This window comes from Girardinichthys multiradiatus, chromosome X, assembly GCF_021462225.1.
Source record: "Girardinichthys multiradiatus isolate DD_20200921_A chromosome X, DD_fGirMul_XY1, whole genome shotgun sequence".
Taxonomy (NCBI): Eukaryota; Metazoa; Chordata; class Actinopteri; order Cyprinodontiformes; family Goodeidae; genus Girardinichthys; species Girardinichthys multiradiatus.
Genome location: NC_061817.1, coordinates 10008551 through 10023315, shown reverse-complemented (window position 1 = coordinate 10023315; position 14765 = coordinate 10008551). Strand labels below are relative to the sequence as shown.

General features: G+C 37.5%; 2 protein-coding genes across 2 annotated transcripts; both read left to right on the top strand.

Moving 5' to 3' along the window:
- Positions 1-1550: 1550 nt before the first annotated feature.
- On the top strand, positions 1551-6021 carry LOC124862437 (autoimmune regulator-like). Its single transcript, XM_047356338.1, has 7 exons — positions 1551-2039; positions 2941-3115; positions 4052-4279; positions 5184-5300; positions 5464-5597; positions 5694-5874; positions 5956-6021. Exons 1-6 carry the CDS (start codon positions 1896-1898, stop codon positions 5757-5759), a joined length of 864 nt encoding a protein of 287 aa, XP_047212294.1. The 5' UTR covers positions 1551-1895; the 3' UTR covers positions 5760-5874; positions 5956-6021.
- An 8-nt stretch (positions 6022-6029) lies between these two features.
- LOC124862438 (nuclear body protein SP140-like protein) lies at positions 6030-11185 on the top strand. Its single transcript, XM_047356339.1, has 8 exons — positions 6030-6237; positions 6357-6496; positions 7352-7420; positions 7546-7679; positions 9164-9281; positions 9379-9453; positions 9618-9761; positions 10695-11185. The coding sequence occupies exons 1-8, from the start codon at positions 6177-6179 to the stop codon at positions 10779-10781; spliced, it is 828 nt and encodes a 275-aa protein (XP_047212295.1). The 5' UTR covers positions 6030-6176; the 3' UTR covers positions 10782-11185.
- The last annotated feature ends 3580 nt before the right edge of the window (positions 11186-14765 follow it).

Here is a 14765-nt window from a genome sequence, read left to right as displayed (position 1 = left end):
TCACATCTGTGTTTATTCTTTGTGGGCAAAGAATCAACAAGGTGTCTGAAACATTTCTCAAAATGTCGGCCAATATTGACATGACAGCATCACACAGTTGCTATAGATTTATTGGTTGAACATCCATCCTTTGAAACTCTAGTTCCACCGTGTCCCAAAGGTGCTCTGTTGAGATCGGGTGACTGTGGAGGCCATGTTCAGGAAACTGGTTTTAGATTATTTGAGCATTGTGACGTGATTTCTTATCCTGCTGGAAGAAGCCATCGGAAGATGGGGACGTCATAAAAGGATTGACATGGTCAACAACAACAGCACTCAGGTAGGCTGTGGTATTTAAACGATGCTTAGTGGTAACTTAGGTGCTGAAAGTATTAATCCGAATCAGAATCAACTTTATTGCCAAGTTCGTACATACAAACAAGGAATTTGACTCCGGTACACTTTGCTCTTTTGTTCTGTTTTTGTATTACAGAATATACAAATTTACAATTTACAATGTACAATATACACATATCTAATAGAAAAGGTGCATCTGCAACATCTGTATGCTGTTGTTCTGTACTCTATTGAATGTTCATCAGAGAAACAGCCTGGGGGAAGAAACTGTCTTTGTGGCAACTGGCCAGACGTTTCTGCATAATAAATCAAATTCAACTGAGATGTAGTTTATCTCCTATAGATTAACATGAAATGGACAGTTTTTTGTATTTGTTTTGGTATTTTATTGTAAGTCATTATGTAATCAGGATTAAATCTATCATTACAGAAAACAAGCATTCATATAAGCATGGCTCTGGTCACATCACTAGAGGCATTATGGGAACTAATCAGGTTTAAGTTTGTCATGTGTTTCGCTCCTGTTTTTCCCAGAAAGTTTGCAGATTTTTACTAAATGTCAGATCTAACTTTCTGTTTGTTCAACCTAATATGAAGAATGGAAGGGTTAAGTTGTTTCTGAATAAGCAGCATGATAATGGGTTCTTTTATTGTTTTTAGGCCTAAAAAACAACTCATTAGGCAAAAAAAAAAAAAAAAAAAACCCAGCCCCATTTCAAAATCTATAGCACTTACACTTGTCAAATCAGGACTGGATTAAATGTTAATTCCTCAAAAAAGAGTTTGTAAGCGTTAATCTATTTATTTTGTTTGTAAAACTGCATGCTGTTTATGGAACTGTGACGAACTGTATAAAACAACAATCTATTCTGATCTAAAAAGTGAAACTCAAGGCATGCTCCTCAAAATTAGAGGTCAGGTCAATATTTGTCCCTCTAGTGATGTCATCAACCCATACACATACCAAGCAGAAGAAGGAGTTTTACCATTTATTGTGGTTTTTAAAAACCTATTTTGTGAAATCCAGTAGGTAACATTTATTCATCACATGATACCCTGTGTTTTTATTGTGAGTGTACGTTTGTTACAGTAAAAATAAAATAAGCACAATGGCTATTTTCTTTAAAATCTGATTTCACACTTTCACTGTAAAACAATGCACTCCTTTTATAAACAGTGATGTGCTCTTGAAGCAAATTTAGGCTCCTTTTCATTATAGTGTGACTTCCAAAATCAGTCATCTTTCCTTTTATGCTCAGTCTGTATGGAAGTACATCAACAGTGCAGTAGGTTCTTCTGTGATGTGTTTGCAGCAATGCAGGATTTCATAATCAACCTGAACTACTTTCATTTTCGAAACGTCACTGGAGGAGGAACAGAGACAGCTTTTGTGGGCTGCTCCTCCAGGAAGACTTTAGAAGTACTTCCGGCCATCCCTGCTCTGGACATTCAATGTTTGACATTCCTTAACACCAGTTGTGTTGCTGCCGTACGAGGTTGGGAGACCTTTGCAAAAAGCCCCAGAGAAGCTCGGTTTGCAGGACCTGCGCTGACCAGTGATGGACCCGCTGGATTTCCTGGAGCCTGCTGAGCTGCTTAGCTTTTTCCACTGTCGTAAAACTGAAATGTCCTGCATGGAAAACCCGCAGACCTTCCTGTGTCAGCTCAGGGATCACAACCTGATTCCGGAAGACAGATACCAGGTAAAGTTTTCAAGCGGATGTATTCCGGGGTTGTTATTGCCTGCGCACACACCCACAGCGACGGGTCGTATTTTGGCGCCTGTTTGAAATAAACACGGACTCAGTTCCGTGGGCCGTTTTATTCAAATCCACTGGGTCACAGCAGCGCCAGAGAAAGAGAACACACTGGCAAACTGGACGATTTAAACATGGGTCTCTTGTAAGGCAAGTTTTCTTGCAACCTGATCGCAGAAAACTTGCCTTGCCTCTGTTTGCCATTTTGGATGTAAAACATTTGTTTATTTAACACTAAATTTAATGCTTGATTTTATCGTACAACTAAAAGAAAAATCATGGTACTTAAGTAATTATTCATATTTTCAAATATGTAAAAATAAAAAATAAAAAAACTCAAAACACATTTAAATTTATGAAAAATATTATTAAAAAAAATTTGATACAAATTAAGTTGTTCTAAGAAATATGTTTATATTAAAATAAAAACTAAATGTATTGCCACAGACAGACAAAAAATACATGTAAATATTTAAATGTTAAATACATTACTAAAAGTCTAAAACTAAATATATTTTGACATAGATGCAATAATCGAATTAACTATCAACTTTTTCAATTTAGTTTATTCATCTTTTAGTTTTTTAGTAAATAAATCGAATTTCATCAAACAAAGATCCACAACTGTCCTAACAGTATAACTTATTGCTCCAACCTGATGAAAAACATAAACAAACTAACAACTAAATAAATCCAATGGGAACAAATGTTGAGATTTATATAAAAACAAAACAACAACAAAAAAAAAAACCGCTGTAGATGCTGAACTAACAAATAATGATCTTATTTTCTGACATTTTTGTTATCATCTAGTGCTAAGTTCTCTCTCTGTTTTTTGTGTGTTTAGAAGATGATCCGGATGAAGAGTAAAAATAATATGAGGAAAGCTGTTTATGAAGTTTTAGACTGGCTTGAGAGAGAGAAGTCAGACCACATCCCGTTGTTCTGGAGATGTGTCTTCAAGGAGGTTATTGTGAACCAGTATCCCATTCTGAAGCTGCTGCACACAAGCCTCATGGATGGTAAGACATATCTGAAGCCATCACTGATTCTTACCTCTTTATGGTTTCACTGGACCCTGACAAACTAAAAGGAAGTAAAATAATAGAAAGTAATGTTAAAAAGTAATATACAAATATCACCTGAAGATATTTTGGATAGATACAGTTCATCACATAGAACAACTCATTTACTTATTGTGCTGGGAAAACAAATTTGCCCCCTAACAGATTTCTTGTTTTTCCTTTTTTGTCACTTTTAAATGTTTCAGATCAAAACAAATATTATATCAGACAATCTGAGTAAATTGAAAATCTACATATTAAATTATGATTTTATTTATCAAGTGAACATGTTATACAAGCAAACCTGACCACTTGTGAAAAACTAAAGTATATAGTACTATATAAAGTATATAGTATAGTATCTGTAAAGATCAAAAACAAACAAACCCCGTGATGGTAAATGTTTGCAGACTACAGGATGAGGTACGGCTAAATCAAAACAAACAAGAATGTTAAGCGAAAATAATGAACTAAACTCTCTGGGCAAATGGTGTTCTCACCCACATTGTCACACATACCTTTGCTTAAAATGTTTCAGGGGAAAATTTCTCATTTTAAAAACAGACTCCGATTCCTTGCAGTGTATTCATCAATGTGTCATGTGTCAAAAATATTTTAAATTGGAAACACATGTTGGATCTTGCTCTCAATGTGGCTTGAAATGTTTTTCAAAAACTAGTTTTGTCTGAGTTTTCTAAAAAAATAAGTAAAAACTACATTACAGTAATAGCTAACTGCCAATCTTTGGTTAAAGAAATGGGTTAACGTTAAACTATTTGTTAATTTTGCTCCTGTATTAAATAAAGAAGTTAACCTTAAATCTTATCATTTCCTGTAAGCCATTGTTGATTTCCATTGGTAGGTAGTGTATTCTCCATTTTGATTTAACCACAGGATCTTTCCACTTTGACTCACAACTACCCAAGAGGGTGGAAAGCGAAGAAAGCGACGAAAGGGGGAGCTCCAAGCTTTTAGACAGCGAGGAGAAGCAAGCTAGGTCCACCAAAAAGAAGAGGAAAGTCAGAAGCGGGAGCATTTGCAGCGACAGTGACGATGTGCAACCTGGTCCGTCAAAGAAACAGACTCTAAGTCCGAAGAAAAAACCCAAGAAAATACTTTTCTGTAAGTCACCTCTGTTGTGCTTAGCTTTTAATAGTATGTGTGCATCTGCATCAGGATCTGTCATTTAATTACTGCAAATCTACAGTTGTCGTAGTGTTTCAAGTAAAGTTTCAGTAGAGGGCACCAAGTTGTTCACTGGTTCATGGCATAATTTAATAGAAAAATAAGCTTATTAATTTCAGTAATTCATTCAGGGGGAAGGAATGAAATCTGGTAAGAATTCTGGAAGGAAATAGGGACCAGCTACAGGAAGGAAGGAATTAAGGAATTCAGTCAGTCAGAAAAGAACGAAGGAAGGACACAATTAAGGCAGGTAGGACAGAATTAATTACATGTTTTAGACAACAGGATAGGGAGCAAAATCTGGAATTATAAATATTTTCTATACTCTTATTTTGTTTTTCCACACTTATTCAGACCTTGAAAATACCTAAAACAAATCCCATACCTTTCCAGACTGCATAGTAACCTTGAAGGTAGTATAGTGCTGTGTGTGTCACTAGTTTAAGGCACAAAGTATCAGAAGTGCAAATAAACTGTTTATTTCTGAGTCATTCAGTATGTCTTATTTGTGTGGCAGCCATGTTTAATGTGAACTCAGGGAGGTTCAGGGACCTCTGACTTTCCAAGCTGGAACTTCACTGAGCGTTCTGTTAGATTCTTCCAAGTTGGAACTGTTTGCAGTAATTCTGACTTTTGAGTACAAATCAAACACACCATTATAACCGTTGTGTGTCCACCAGGGTGCTTTCCTACTCGGTGTAGGAGCTGTCTCTTTTGCAGTTCATTGTTGCATACGGTTGCAAAGCATTTTTTGATGCAGCAGCTACACTGATTGAATATGTAGAATGTCACAGTTTAAAGATAAAGATATAAATTCACAGTCAATGATCTTTTTCTTCAGCTTCTCCTAAGAAAAACGAGATGAGTGAGATTTGGACATGGCCTCTCTATAAGACCCAGTTGCCTGTGACCTGTGGAGAGGTGGAGGGGATGCTCAAACGAGACAAGTTGACTAAAGGTTAGACTGCATGACTATAACTCAACATCTGAAGTGTCTGCCTTAATGCAGGGACATTACTTTTCTTTATTCTTTGGGTAGATGCTGTTCATAACCTTTTTGTTCTATTTTCAAGAATCATTAATGTGAACGAATTGAGTAGTTTGTTGTCTCAATGTTTCAGGCGAGAAATGCATTCTGGTGGGTAAAGAGTGGTTCACTCCCTCTGAATTTGAGAGGTTCGCAGGGAAAGAAAGCAGCAGAAACTGGAAGCAAAGCATCCGATGCGGAAACAGCACTTTGGGAAAACTTATTAAGGTTTGGGAACTGTGCAGTAATTGCTTGAGCTTGTATTTGTGGCTGGTTATTTCACTTAACTGATATGCTGGGTTTTCTTTGGAAATTCTTTTAAAGGCAGGGCACCTGAACGCAGCGGTCTACAAGAAAAGAAGCAAACCCGTAAAAGCAAAACAAAAATAACAAATAAAGAAATCCTAAATATTTCTGATTCACCTATTCTTTTCTCATCCATATCTATACTTGCCTTTTCTGCAGGCCAAAAAATCCCAGTTTTCTACCAGACATTTAAACACAGGTATGTTCTTCAGATCCTGGTGTGAGATCCTTAATTGCTCATTTTTGTTTTTAACTGAAAACCTCTTTTTTTTACTGTCAGATGAAGAGGACAGTACGGATGAAGAGGCTACCCTGGAGGCACAGGACTCATCCGGAGAAGCCACAGGTGCTGGTTCTTACACTGCATTAATAAAATAAGAAGCTGATATTACAGCAGTGGTCATGTTGATGGATTAAGAATCATGTGCATCACTTTCATCTCACAAAGAAGAAGAAGAACGAGGTGATTGGGCAGAAGTCAGCCCTGTTTGTGATAAGACGATGTTTAAAGTGACGTGTGGAGCTTTAACTGGAACTTTACATAATTATCGATTTGGATCAGGTAGCCACTTCTCACAGCAAAACAAAGAACAATAAGTGTTAAACTAAACAACAGCTTTTGCTGTCAGAGACCATGTATGGAAGTATGAAATGTCTCTGTTCTATTCATTCCACAACTAGGGAAATGTGGGAAAAGTATTCGCACTGAGATGAGCTGGCTGACCCCAGTAGAGTTTGTGAATGTGGCATTAAACCAGGGAGACGCCTCCTGGAGGAAGGACATCTTGTACGAAGGAAAACCACTCAGCGTTCTTATTGAGGTAAACAGGATGATATCAAAACCCTACATGATGTCATAAATTACTGATTCATTGCGGCCGGCCATCAGTACATATTACCAAATGTAGACTCTGGTAAATTCTATGTATTTTTTTTATATCAATGTGCTTTTTTTAACCAGCAGTACCCAGAATAGCACAGCTGAGGGTTATTTATCAAACAGAGTTGGGATAATTTTCACTATAGGCAAAAATAGATCACCAAAGAATCATAGTCTTTAGGAAGATTAGAAATGTAGCTACACATGTGCATGAAAAGTTGCTGCCTGTAACCATTTGTATTATTACTTAAGCCAAAGAAAAACTCTGAAAATATAAACCATTTAAAATTTAGATGCTCTAACCGAAGCCAATTCAGATCTTCTATGAAGAAATGCATTCAATATTAATTTACTATAATTAATATTCCAGTCATCACTGAAGTAATACTGGCAACTATTACTAGTGTAAAAATAACGATTGGCATCATGAAATCATGCAGGATTAAAATTGAAAGAGGTTTTTATTTATGCATAATTTGCATTCAATTGTATTGGTCTGTAAATCCCCCTGTAAATCCCCAAAATATTGACGCCTGTGGTTGCATAGTGACAAAATGTGAAAAAGTTTGTAGACTGTAAATACTTATGCAAGCCGCGGTACGTCATGAGAAGTAGGCAGATTCAGGTTAGGTTTGCCAAAGTTTGAGTGATGCTGTGTCATGAAACTGTTTTTCAGCTCTAAAACCAAGTTTGAATGTAACTTGGCTAAATAACAAGAGAAAAGTCAGTGGTTTCTGAATCAGAAGCCCTAAATTGTGAAACAAAGACTCAGAGGTTGTCAATTTTTCTCTTTCAGGCAAACGTCTTGGCAATCCATTCATTACTATGCAAATGCAAACAGTGCAAACCAAAACCTGAAGACCTGGTAATTTTCTGTTCAGTTAGTTTACCATGCATTCATCCTGCAATTCTCCCTGGTTTGCATCAAAAAACTGTAAAATGATAATATTGCACTACATTTGAATTTATTTGGACTGGTTGACATTGCAGGAGAGTCAGAAAAATGATGATGAGTGTTGCATCTGTAAAAGTGAAGGAACAAAGGAGTTGGTTGTGTGTGATAACTGCCCTAGATCATTCCATCAGAAATGCCATTTGCCTCATATAGACGGCACAATTCTAAGGTAAGAACTGATACCTATTTTCTAAACCTGTTTGACAGTCTTGACATTTGAAAAAACTTCTCTTTTTCGGTCTGTTGGGATTAATGGGAGTATTTCTGGGGGCCCTATGCAGTGTTGGAAGTATGTTTGAATGTATTATGTTCCACGTGTGGGTAAGTAAGGAAAAGAGTTTGCATAGACTTTCCAGGCTTTCTTTTATTCCCATAGATAAAAGGTAAAATTTCTAATTAATTGCTCTTTATAGAGATTTATATGCAGAGGATGACCCTAATCTTTGATTTGCCACATCACAACTTACGTTTGTCCCAGTTATTAATCACTTTGGGTTTGGAGTTTCAAAACTGATTTCAGCTGAGATCCTGTTTTTTTTGCAATTTTATGAAATGTATCTTTAATCAAGTGTGAACTAAGATTATCTCTATTTTATCTTGGAAATTCCAGTCTCTTATTATCTGTATGTTATAGACTTTAACTGAACCAAATGATAACAATGAAATGTGAATTAGCCTTTAATGCACTGCTGAATTGAAAGCTTTTAGGAATGTGTTATTTCATAAATTCGATGGAAATATTAATAATATAGCTGAACTAGGTGCATTTCAGTACTGCACTGTCCATAATAATTGTCAAGAAAAATCTGAAAGGAACTTGAGTTTGGAAGTATGGAATTTCTGTATGGAAAATCTGAAGGAATCTTGCAAGACTTGTAGGTCAAACCTAAAATAGAAAGAATGTTAATAGCAGCACAGCGCACTACACTGACAGCTGGAGGCAGTGGAAATGCAACAGGAACCATACCAAGTAGAGCAAAACCGAGTGGAGCGGAGCTGCACCGCCTTCAGCGAGCCAGTGGAAAACATGTATACCACACTTAGAGTATGCAATAGAAATGTACATTAATGCTGCTAATATTTTGCAGTGATGATACAATAAAAATATCACTTAATCTCATGCTGCACCATGCAGAGTCTCTGTCTGCACTGATGAAGATTCACTCACCTCTGCATGCTGAATTACATGACTTCAACTGCAACTTCATGTTTCACAAAATATGCTTTACTTCCTCACATAAAACATAATTTAGATATGGCAACATATGTCAAAGCAACTTAAATAAACACCCATACTGTTAGCTATAGTGAGTTAGCTAAAGTGTGCGTTACTATAAACTTTGCTTTCACAAAACTAGAAGAGCAAAATCATTGCTACCATATACTACAACCATATACCTGGCACCCAAGTAATTAGTTGTAGTAATTAGTGTCATTTAGAGGCAGCAACCACCTTTACAAAGACTCTTATTTGTTTTGATACTCTGGAGTATTTGCAGTAGTATTTGCAAGTTTATTGTATTACAACTCAAGCCTGTGTAACATACCAACATTTATGCTGCAGTGTATTAATTTTGTAATCCTGTTAACACAATAGAGACAGAAATGGAGAAACGTTTATTTCCCCTCAGTTAGTTTTTTGTATATATGCAGGGACGACAGCCGGTGGATGTGCACGTTCTGTGTTTTTAAAGCCATTGAGGGGTGCCGCTACCCTGACAAGCAGAAAACTGAAGCCGTCTTGTCCCGCCAAATATCTCAACACATGCTGGTGAGCATCTTCTTTTCTGATCCATAAGTCTGTTCATATAAGCGCTTGTCACTCTGATACGCTGCTGCAACCCACCCTTCTTGTCTTCCATGGACAGGAATGCCCGTATCTCCTCCTCTATCTGTGCAGTGCTGATGAGGAGCAGATATTTGCCACCAACCCCGGGCAGTATGTAAGTCATTTTTCCTGTCTTTGTGTTTAAGCAAAATTAAACTTATTTGATTCAAAGAAAGTACAAAAGTTATACCTCCTCCTGTTAAAATAACATCAACACATCTTATATGAATTCTGTCATCTTAAAACGACCAGAACACAATTTGTGCTTGACACCCACAGTTGGAAAACTACTCCAGTATTATTAAGACTCCAATGTGGCTGGACAACATTGCTGATAAACTCCAATGGAAAGAATACCAGACTGTTGGCGAGTTTGTGTCTGATGTTCAGCTCATTTTCACCAACTCTGCTACATACAACAAGGTAAGAAAATGTTGGAGGTGTTAAATAGTGCAAAACAGCTAAATATCAAAAGGTCAGAGGACCTCTGCTTAATGACATGTTGCTGACCATGCTTCAGTCTTCCTAATCCTTTCTCTCTTGTTGCAAACATGTTCCTCTTTCATCACTTCCTCACTCTAACAGCATTCTGTCCATGTTCTCCTGGCACCTTCACAGAGACATGTTTTACAAACAAATGTCTCGCATTCCTACATGCTGTAGAAGAGCGGTGTACCTTCAGCTCAAAACTCTAGCATCTAAAAGGAACCTTTCTGTATTGACAAATATTCATATAAGAAACACACTTCTTCATAATAGTCATAAAAGCATTCCTGTTTTCAAAATCCAATCTTTGTGGAAATAGTGGTTGTTATGACTAATTTAAGCGGTTTGTCAAGGGCACTTCAAGGGAATTTGGAGAACAGTAGTTAATGTGGCTGAAAGGTCAGACCTCAGGTATTATTTGCAATACATTTGTTCAAAATGGAGTCAGAGGAGAAGCAGACCTTTTTTATCATCTGAATAAAACTCAACATACTGATGTTCAAACAAAAGCTCAGGTTTTGTAGAGTTCTCTGTTTTACTGTTATTTCATTTTCAGTACATGTTTATAATGAAAAATGTAACTCCTGTGCACATAGCGCACAACCTTTTGGTAATAACTGATTTAACAGTGAATCTGAATTAATTTGCGAGAAACATATGTTCAGTTTGAAAAACTTTGGTGCCACTGTGGAAAAGGTAGATCTCATTCCAAGGTAAATTGGATTTAAAATCCACAGATGCTCAAACTCCTATGACGTTTAACTAATTTTTTTCTCCCGATTTTTTGCCGGCTTCTTCTTCAGTCATGTATTTATTGCTCCTTTTAAAATAATATTTTCCTTATTGTTGAACCTCTGTTCTCTTTTTCAGAACAATCCAGAATACCGTGACATGGGCGAAAACCTGAAACAGTTATTTGACAGAGAATTTAAGAAAGCCTTCAACATCCAGGACTAGACCAAGCTCCAAAACCCATCACCCATGGACACCAGATACAAATTAGCAAACCTTTAAATGTTATGATGAAAACAATTTGATTGTTCTTTATCTAACTAAGACTTACATATTTTATTATATCCTGTTTAATTAGTGAAAGAAAATGTAAAAATACTTCAGAAGGTACAACACTGAAAGCGATTAAATATCTGCTTTAGTATCAACTGAATTAGGCCTAATATTTAACATGATAAACTGAGAATCCTACAGTAAAATATAAAAAGTTTCCTTTGATTACGTACTTAGGCAGGGGCTGGCTAACTTGTTGCTTTGCCACATTGTACATTTGCAGCTTCGGTCTCTATTGGCATACTAATGCCATGTTTTAGTGGTCATTAAAAGGACTGCAAAATAGGTTTCTTCAAGCATGCTATGACAGCCTCTGTTTATAAAAAGACTGAAAGGGGTTTAAAGTCAACTAGCTGCTCTAAAGCCTTGTTGTGCAAATTGAGGTAGTAACGGCTTGTATAAGCTAACTTATGCAGGGGTGAGCCATCTTCGAGGCTAGGGGGCGTATAATATTCCTTTCACAGACAGTCTGTGCAACTGGTTGGCCCACAGGCTTACAAGAAAAACACACACTGGCGGGTTTGCTGGAAAGTGCCCCGAAAGTAGTTCCTTGGGTAACCCCATATAAATTGAAAAAAACAATAAGATGTCATATGCCACATTTCAACTATTAGATCCAGAATAATTTCCCCCCAGAACTTATTTCCTCAGAATTTTCATCTTGTTCTTCCATAATTTTTAGCATCAAAAATACAACTGATGATTCTGTCACAGCGTTTACACTTTATAACTTGTATTGTCATTTAAAAAGAACAGGAGAGGTGACCCTGACACAAATTTTATAGGGATTTTGCTGGTGCAAATTTCTGTGTTCTATTGCTTTAAGCAGTAAAAAAGAGGAAAGCTATATACTTGTGATGAATTCACAGCGTTCACACTCTGAAACTCAATTATAATCACTTTTCAACATGTCCAAACAGAAATCAGAACCACAGTCGGTTTAAATTGTGGTTCTGATTCCTATTCCTAGTTTCTATAATTATTTTCTGAAAAACGTACAAAATCATGTCACATTTTAGCTTTTGGGCCGCGTGGTGACGCAGTTGTTAGTAGTTGTTGCTTTGCAGCAGAATCCTGGGCAAGGGTCTTTCTGCATGGACTTGGCATGTTTTCACTGTGCATGCATGGGTTTTCTCCGGGTATTCCGGCTTTAGTCCACAGTCCAAAAACATGACTGTTAAGCTAATTCAGTGATCCTCAACCTGTTTCTTTTATGCCTTCCTTTTGAAGAGTAAGACATTTTGTGGCCCCCCATCCAGAAAAAATTCAACAAAATAGGTGAAAGATTTTATTTTTATTGAAGAAAATACAAATTTACTATTCTTCTTCAAAAGTCATTAAAACAACACAAAATGTGCATTCATATTTTAGAACAGTAATAATAACGTTGTTAATGAGCTAAGAAACAAAGATGAATCAGTCAATTTGTGCTAACTTAATATTATCTCAGTATTGTTAACTATAATGAGCTTCTTATCCTCTGCACGTCATTTCAATACAAGAACGATAAGGTATAAAAAAAACAAGTGCGGTTCTTTGGATCTGTCCACGTCTCTGCTGCTTGTTTTGTTTGTCTCACCAAGGGGTGAAAGTGAGCCGGTACGGTCCGGTACTGCGTACCACTAAAAGATTCTGCGCCGGTACGTAGTACCGGGAAGAGGGAAGAACAGCTGTCTGCTATGAAGCCGTCATCCAGAACCAGTTATGGCTGCAAAAATTCACGAGCACACAAATAAGATCAGATCTGCTACCAATAAACAGTCTAAAATACGACTTAATCAGTTTATAAATATAGCTATTTTCCCCTCATTCCAAATTGTTTCTGAACTGTTGTGCTATGCTGGAGCCTCAATGCTCTTGCTTTGCTTCTCTCTCCTCGGAGCTTGAGGTTTTTGTGAACGTCCAGCCTTTAAAACGAGCACCGCTACGTTTAATGTCTGTCTGCTCGCTGCTAAATACCCCAGTTAAAGTCAAAGGGAGAGTAACTAGTTGTGTTTCATGTTATTTTGCTGAATTACAACAACACAGTGCAGCTCGAAAACACCGCTTATGACCAGAGAGTTCACATCGGATACAAGAGAGCGCATGCGCGCTTACCCCCAAAACAGAGCGGTTGCCAAGGAGATCGCTGCGTTCGATTTAATGGACTGGGAGATTTTACACAGGTGGAGCACAGACATAAAAAAATGCCGTTTGCATTAGGACAGGACGAACAATAAATCACTTACCATCTACAGACTTTTAATAAAAACCGCAAAAACTACCGAACTGTCAAATTTTTAATTTAAATGAAATCAAAACTTGACCACAATGCAGAGAACAATAACTTCTTTGTTCAAAAGAAAAGACAGAAACTGAAGATGAAAAGTTTTGCATCAGAAAATGGTTTATCATTGTTTCATACATGGCAGCTCTTTAACAATTGATAAATATATATATACACACCCCCAGTGCCTCCCCAGCCTCCCCTCTAGCTCCGCCCCTAAGTACCGGCAAGAATTTTAAACTACTTTCACCGTTCGTTGTTGTTCAAATGGAGTTCTCGCCTCCCCTTTCAACCCACCATCTCCCCATAGGGGGCGCACCCACCATTTGAGAATGACTGGGTTAATTGGTCTCTCTAAATTGCCCTTAGGTATGAGTGTGTTTGTGTGTGTGCTCATTGTTGTTTGTCCTGTGTGTCTCTGTGATGGACTGGCGACCTGTCCAGGGTGTACCCTGCCTCCTTCCCAATGACTACTGAGACAGGCACCACCCCCAGCCACCCCACCTCCTCAGTATTTCACAAATATTTATCTCTATAAACTATCAAAAACTTTTATCTACCATAAGCAAGGAGGTACACAATGGGAATGAAACATTGGTTAGCATGAAACTGTTATGTCTTGCACCATGGGGAAACAAAACGATAAAGTAAACAGTGATGATTTCAAATAGAAATAACCATAAATCCAAGACAATCTTTTTTTTTTTAAGTTTTGAGAGTGTTAAAATTCAGCGAGATGTCAGATTGTTTTTATATTTATTTATAAATATTTCTGTTCATCATTTATCAAAGTTAAGAGATGTTGAATGGAGAATACATGTTAATGAAATGGTAACAGTGATTTGTTGGGGGATGAACTGTTGCAGTAACCCCAAGCCTTGTCTGTTTCAACGGTCCACAACAGTTCTTTAAATCAGACGTGAGATTAATGTTCATCTTTGTTTAAGCACCTCAGCTGACAAAACTAGCATAACTTTTCAATGATTTGGACATGAACCCTCAGTCTTCAATGTAACAAAGAATGCATTAAAGTCGCATTTACCGCAAAATATTATCAATTTTGAGTGTGTGTAAAGCCTAAACTGCTTCCAGTGTAAATACACACAGAAAGCAGTCACCTTAGCTCTATTGCTCATTTTCCACTTGCTCGATTTGGTCCGCCCGGAACGGCTCTGCACGGCTCTACATTTTTTTTTTTTTGTTGCGTTTCCATAGATCCGCTTTCGCCCCGCCGAAAGTAACACCTCCTGGAGTTGCCGCTCCTCCTATGTCCTGTGTTGTGCTGCATAACCGCAGCGGAAGTCCACCAATAAACACCTTTTCATTTTTTTTTAACCCCATCCAGCTGCCGCTGAATATTACAGTCTCCTATGATCGCCAGAAATGATTGCACCTCGTTGTTCCAATGGGTGACTTTTCCAGATGACTGGGAGGACTCGGTCTCTCACTCGGTTGAATGCACGTTTGAAAATGGCGGCTGTTTTTTTTTTTTTTACGCTGGTCGACTCCTACAGCTGGCCACGCCCATGGCCAATCAGTTAACAGCAGTCTGTTCACGACACATATGGTCCTGACTCAGCCTCGATAGTACTACGTCTGAAGCCGGCACT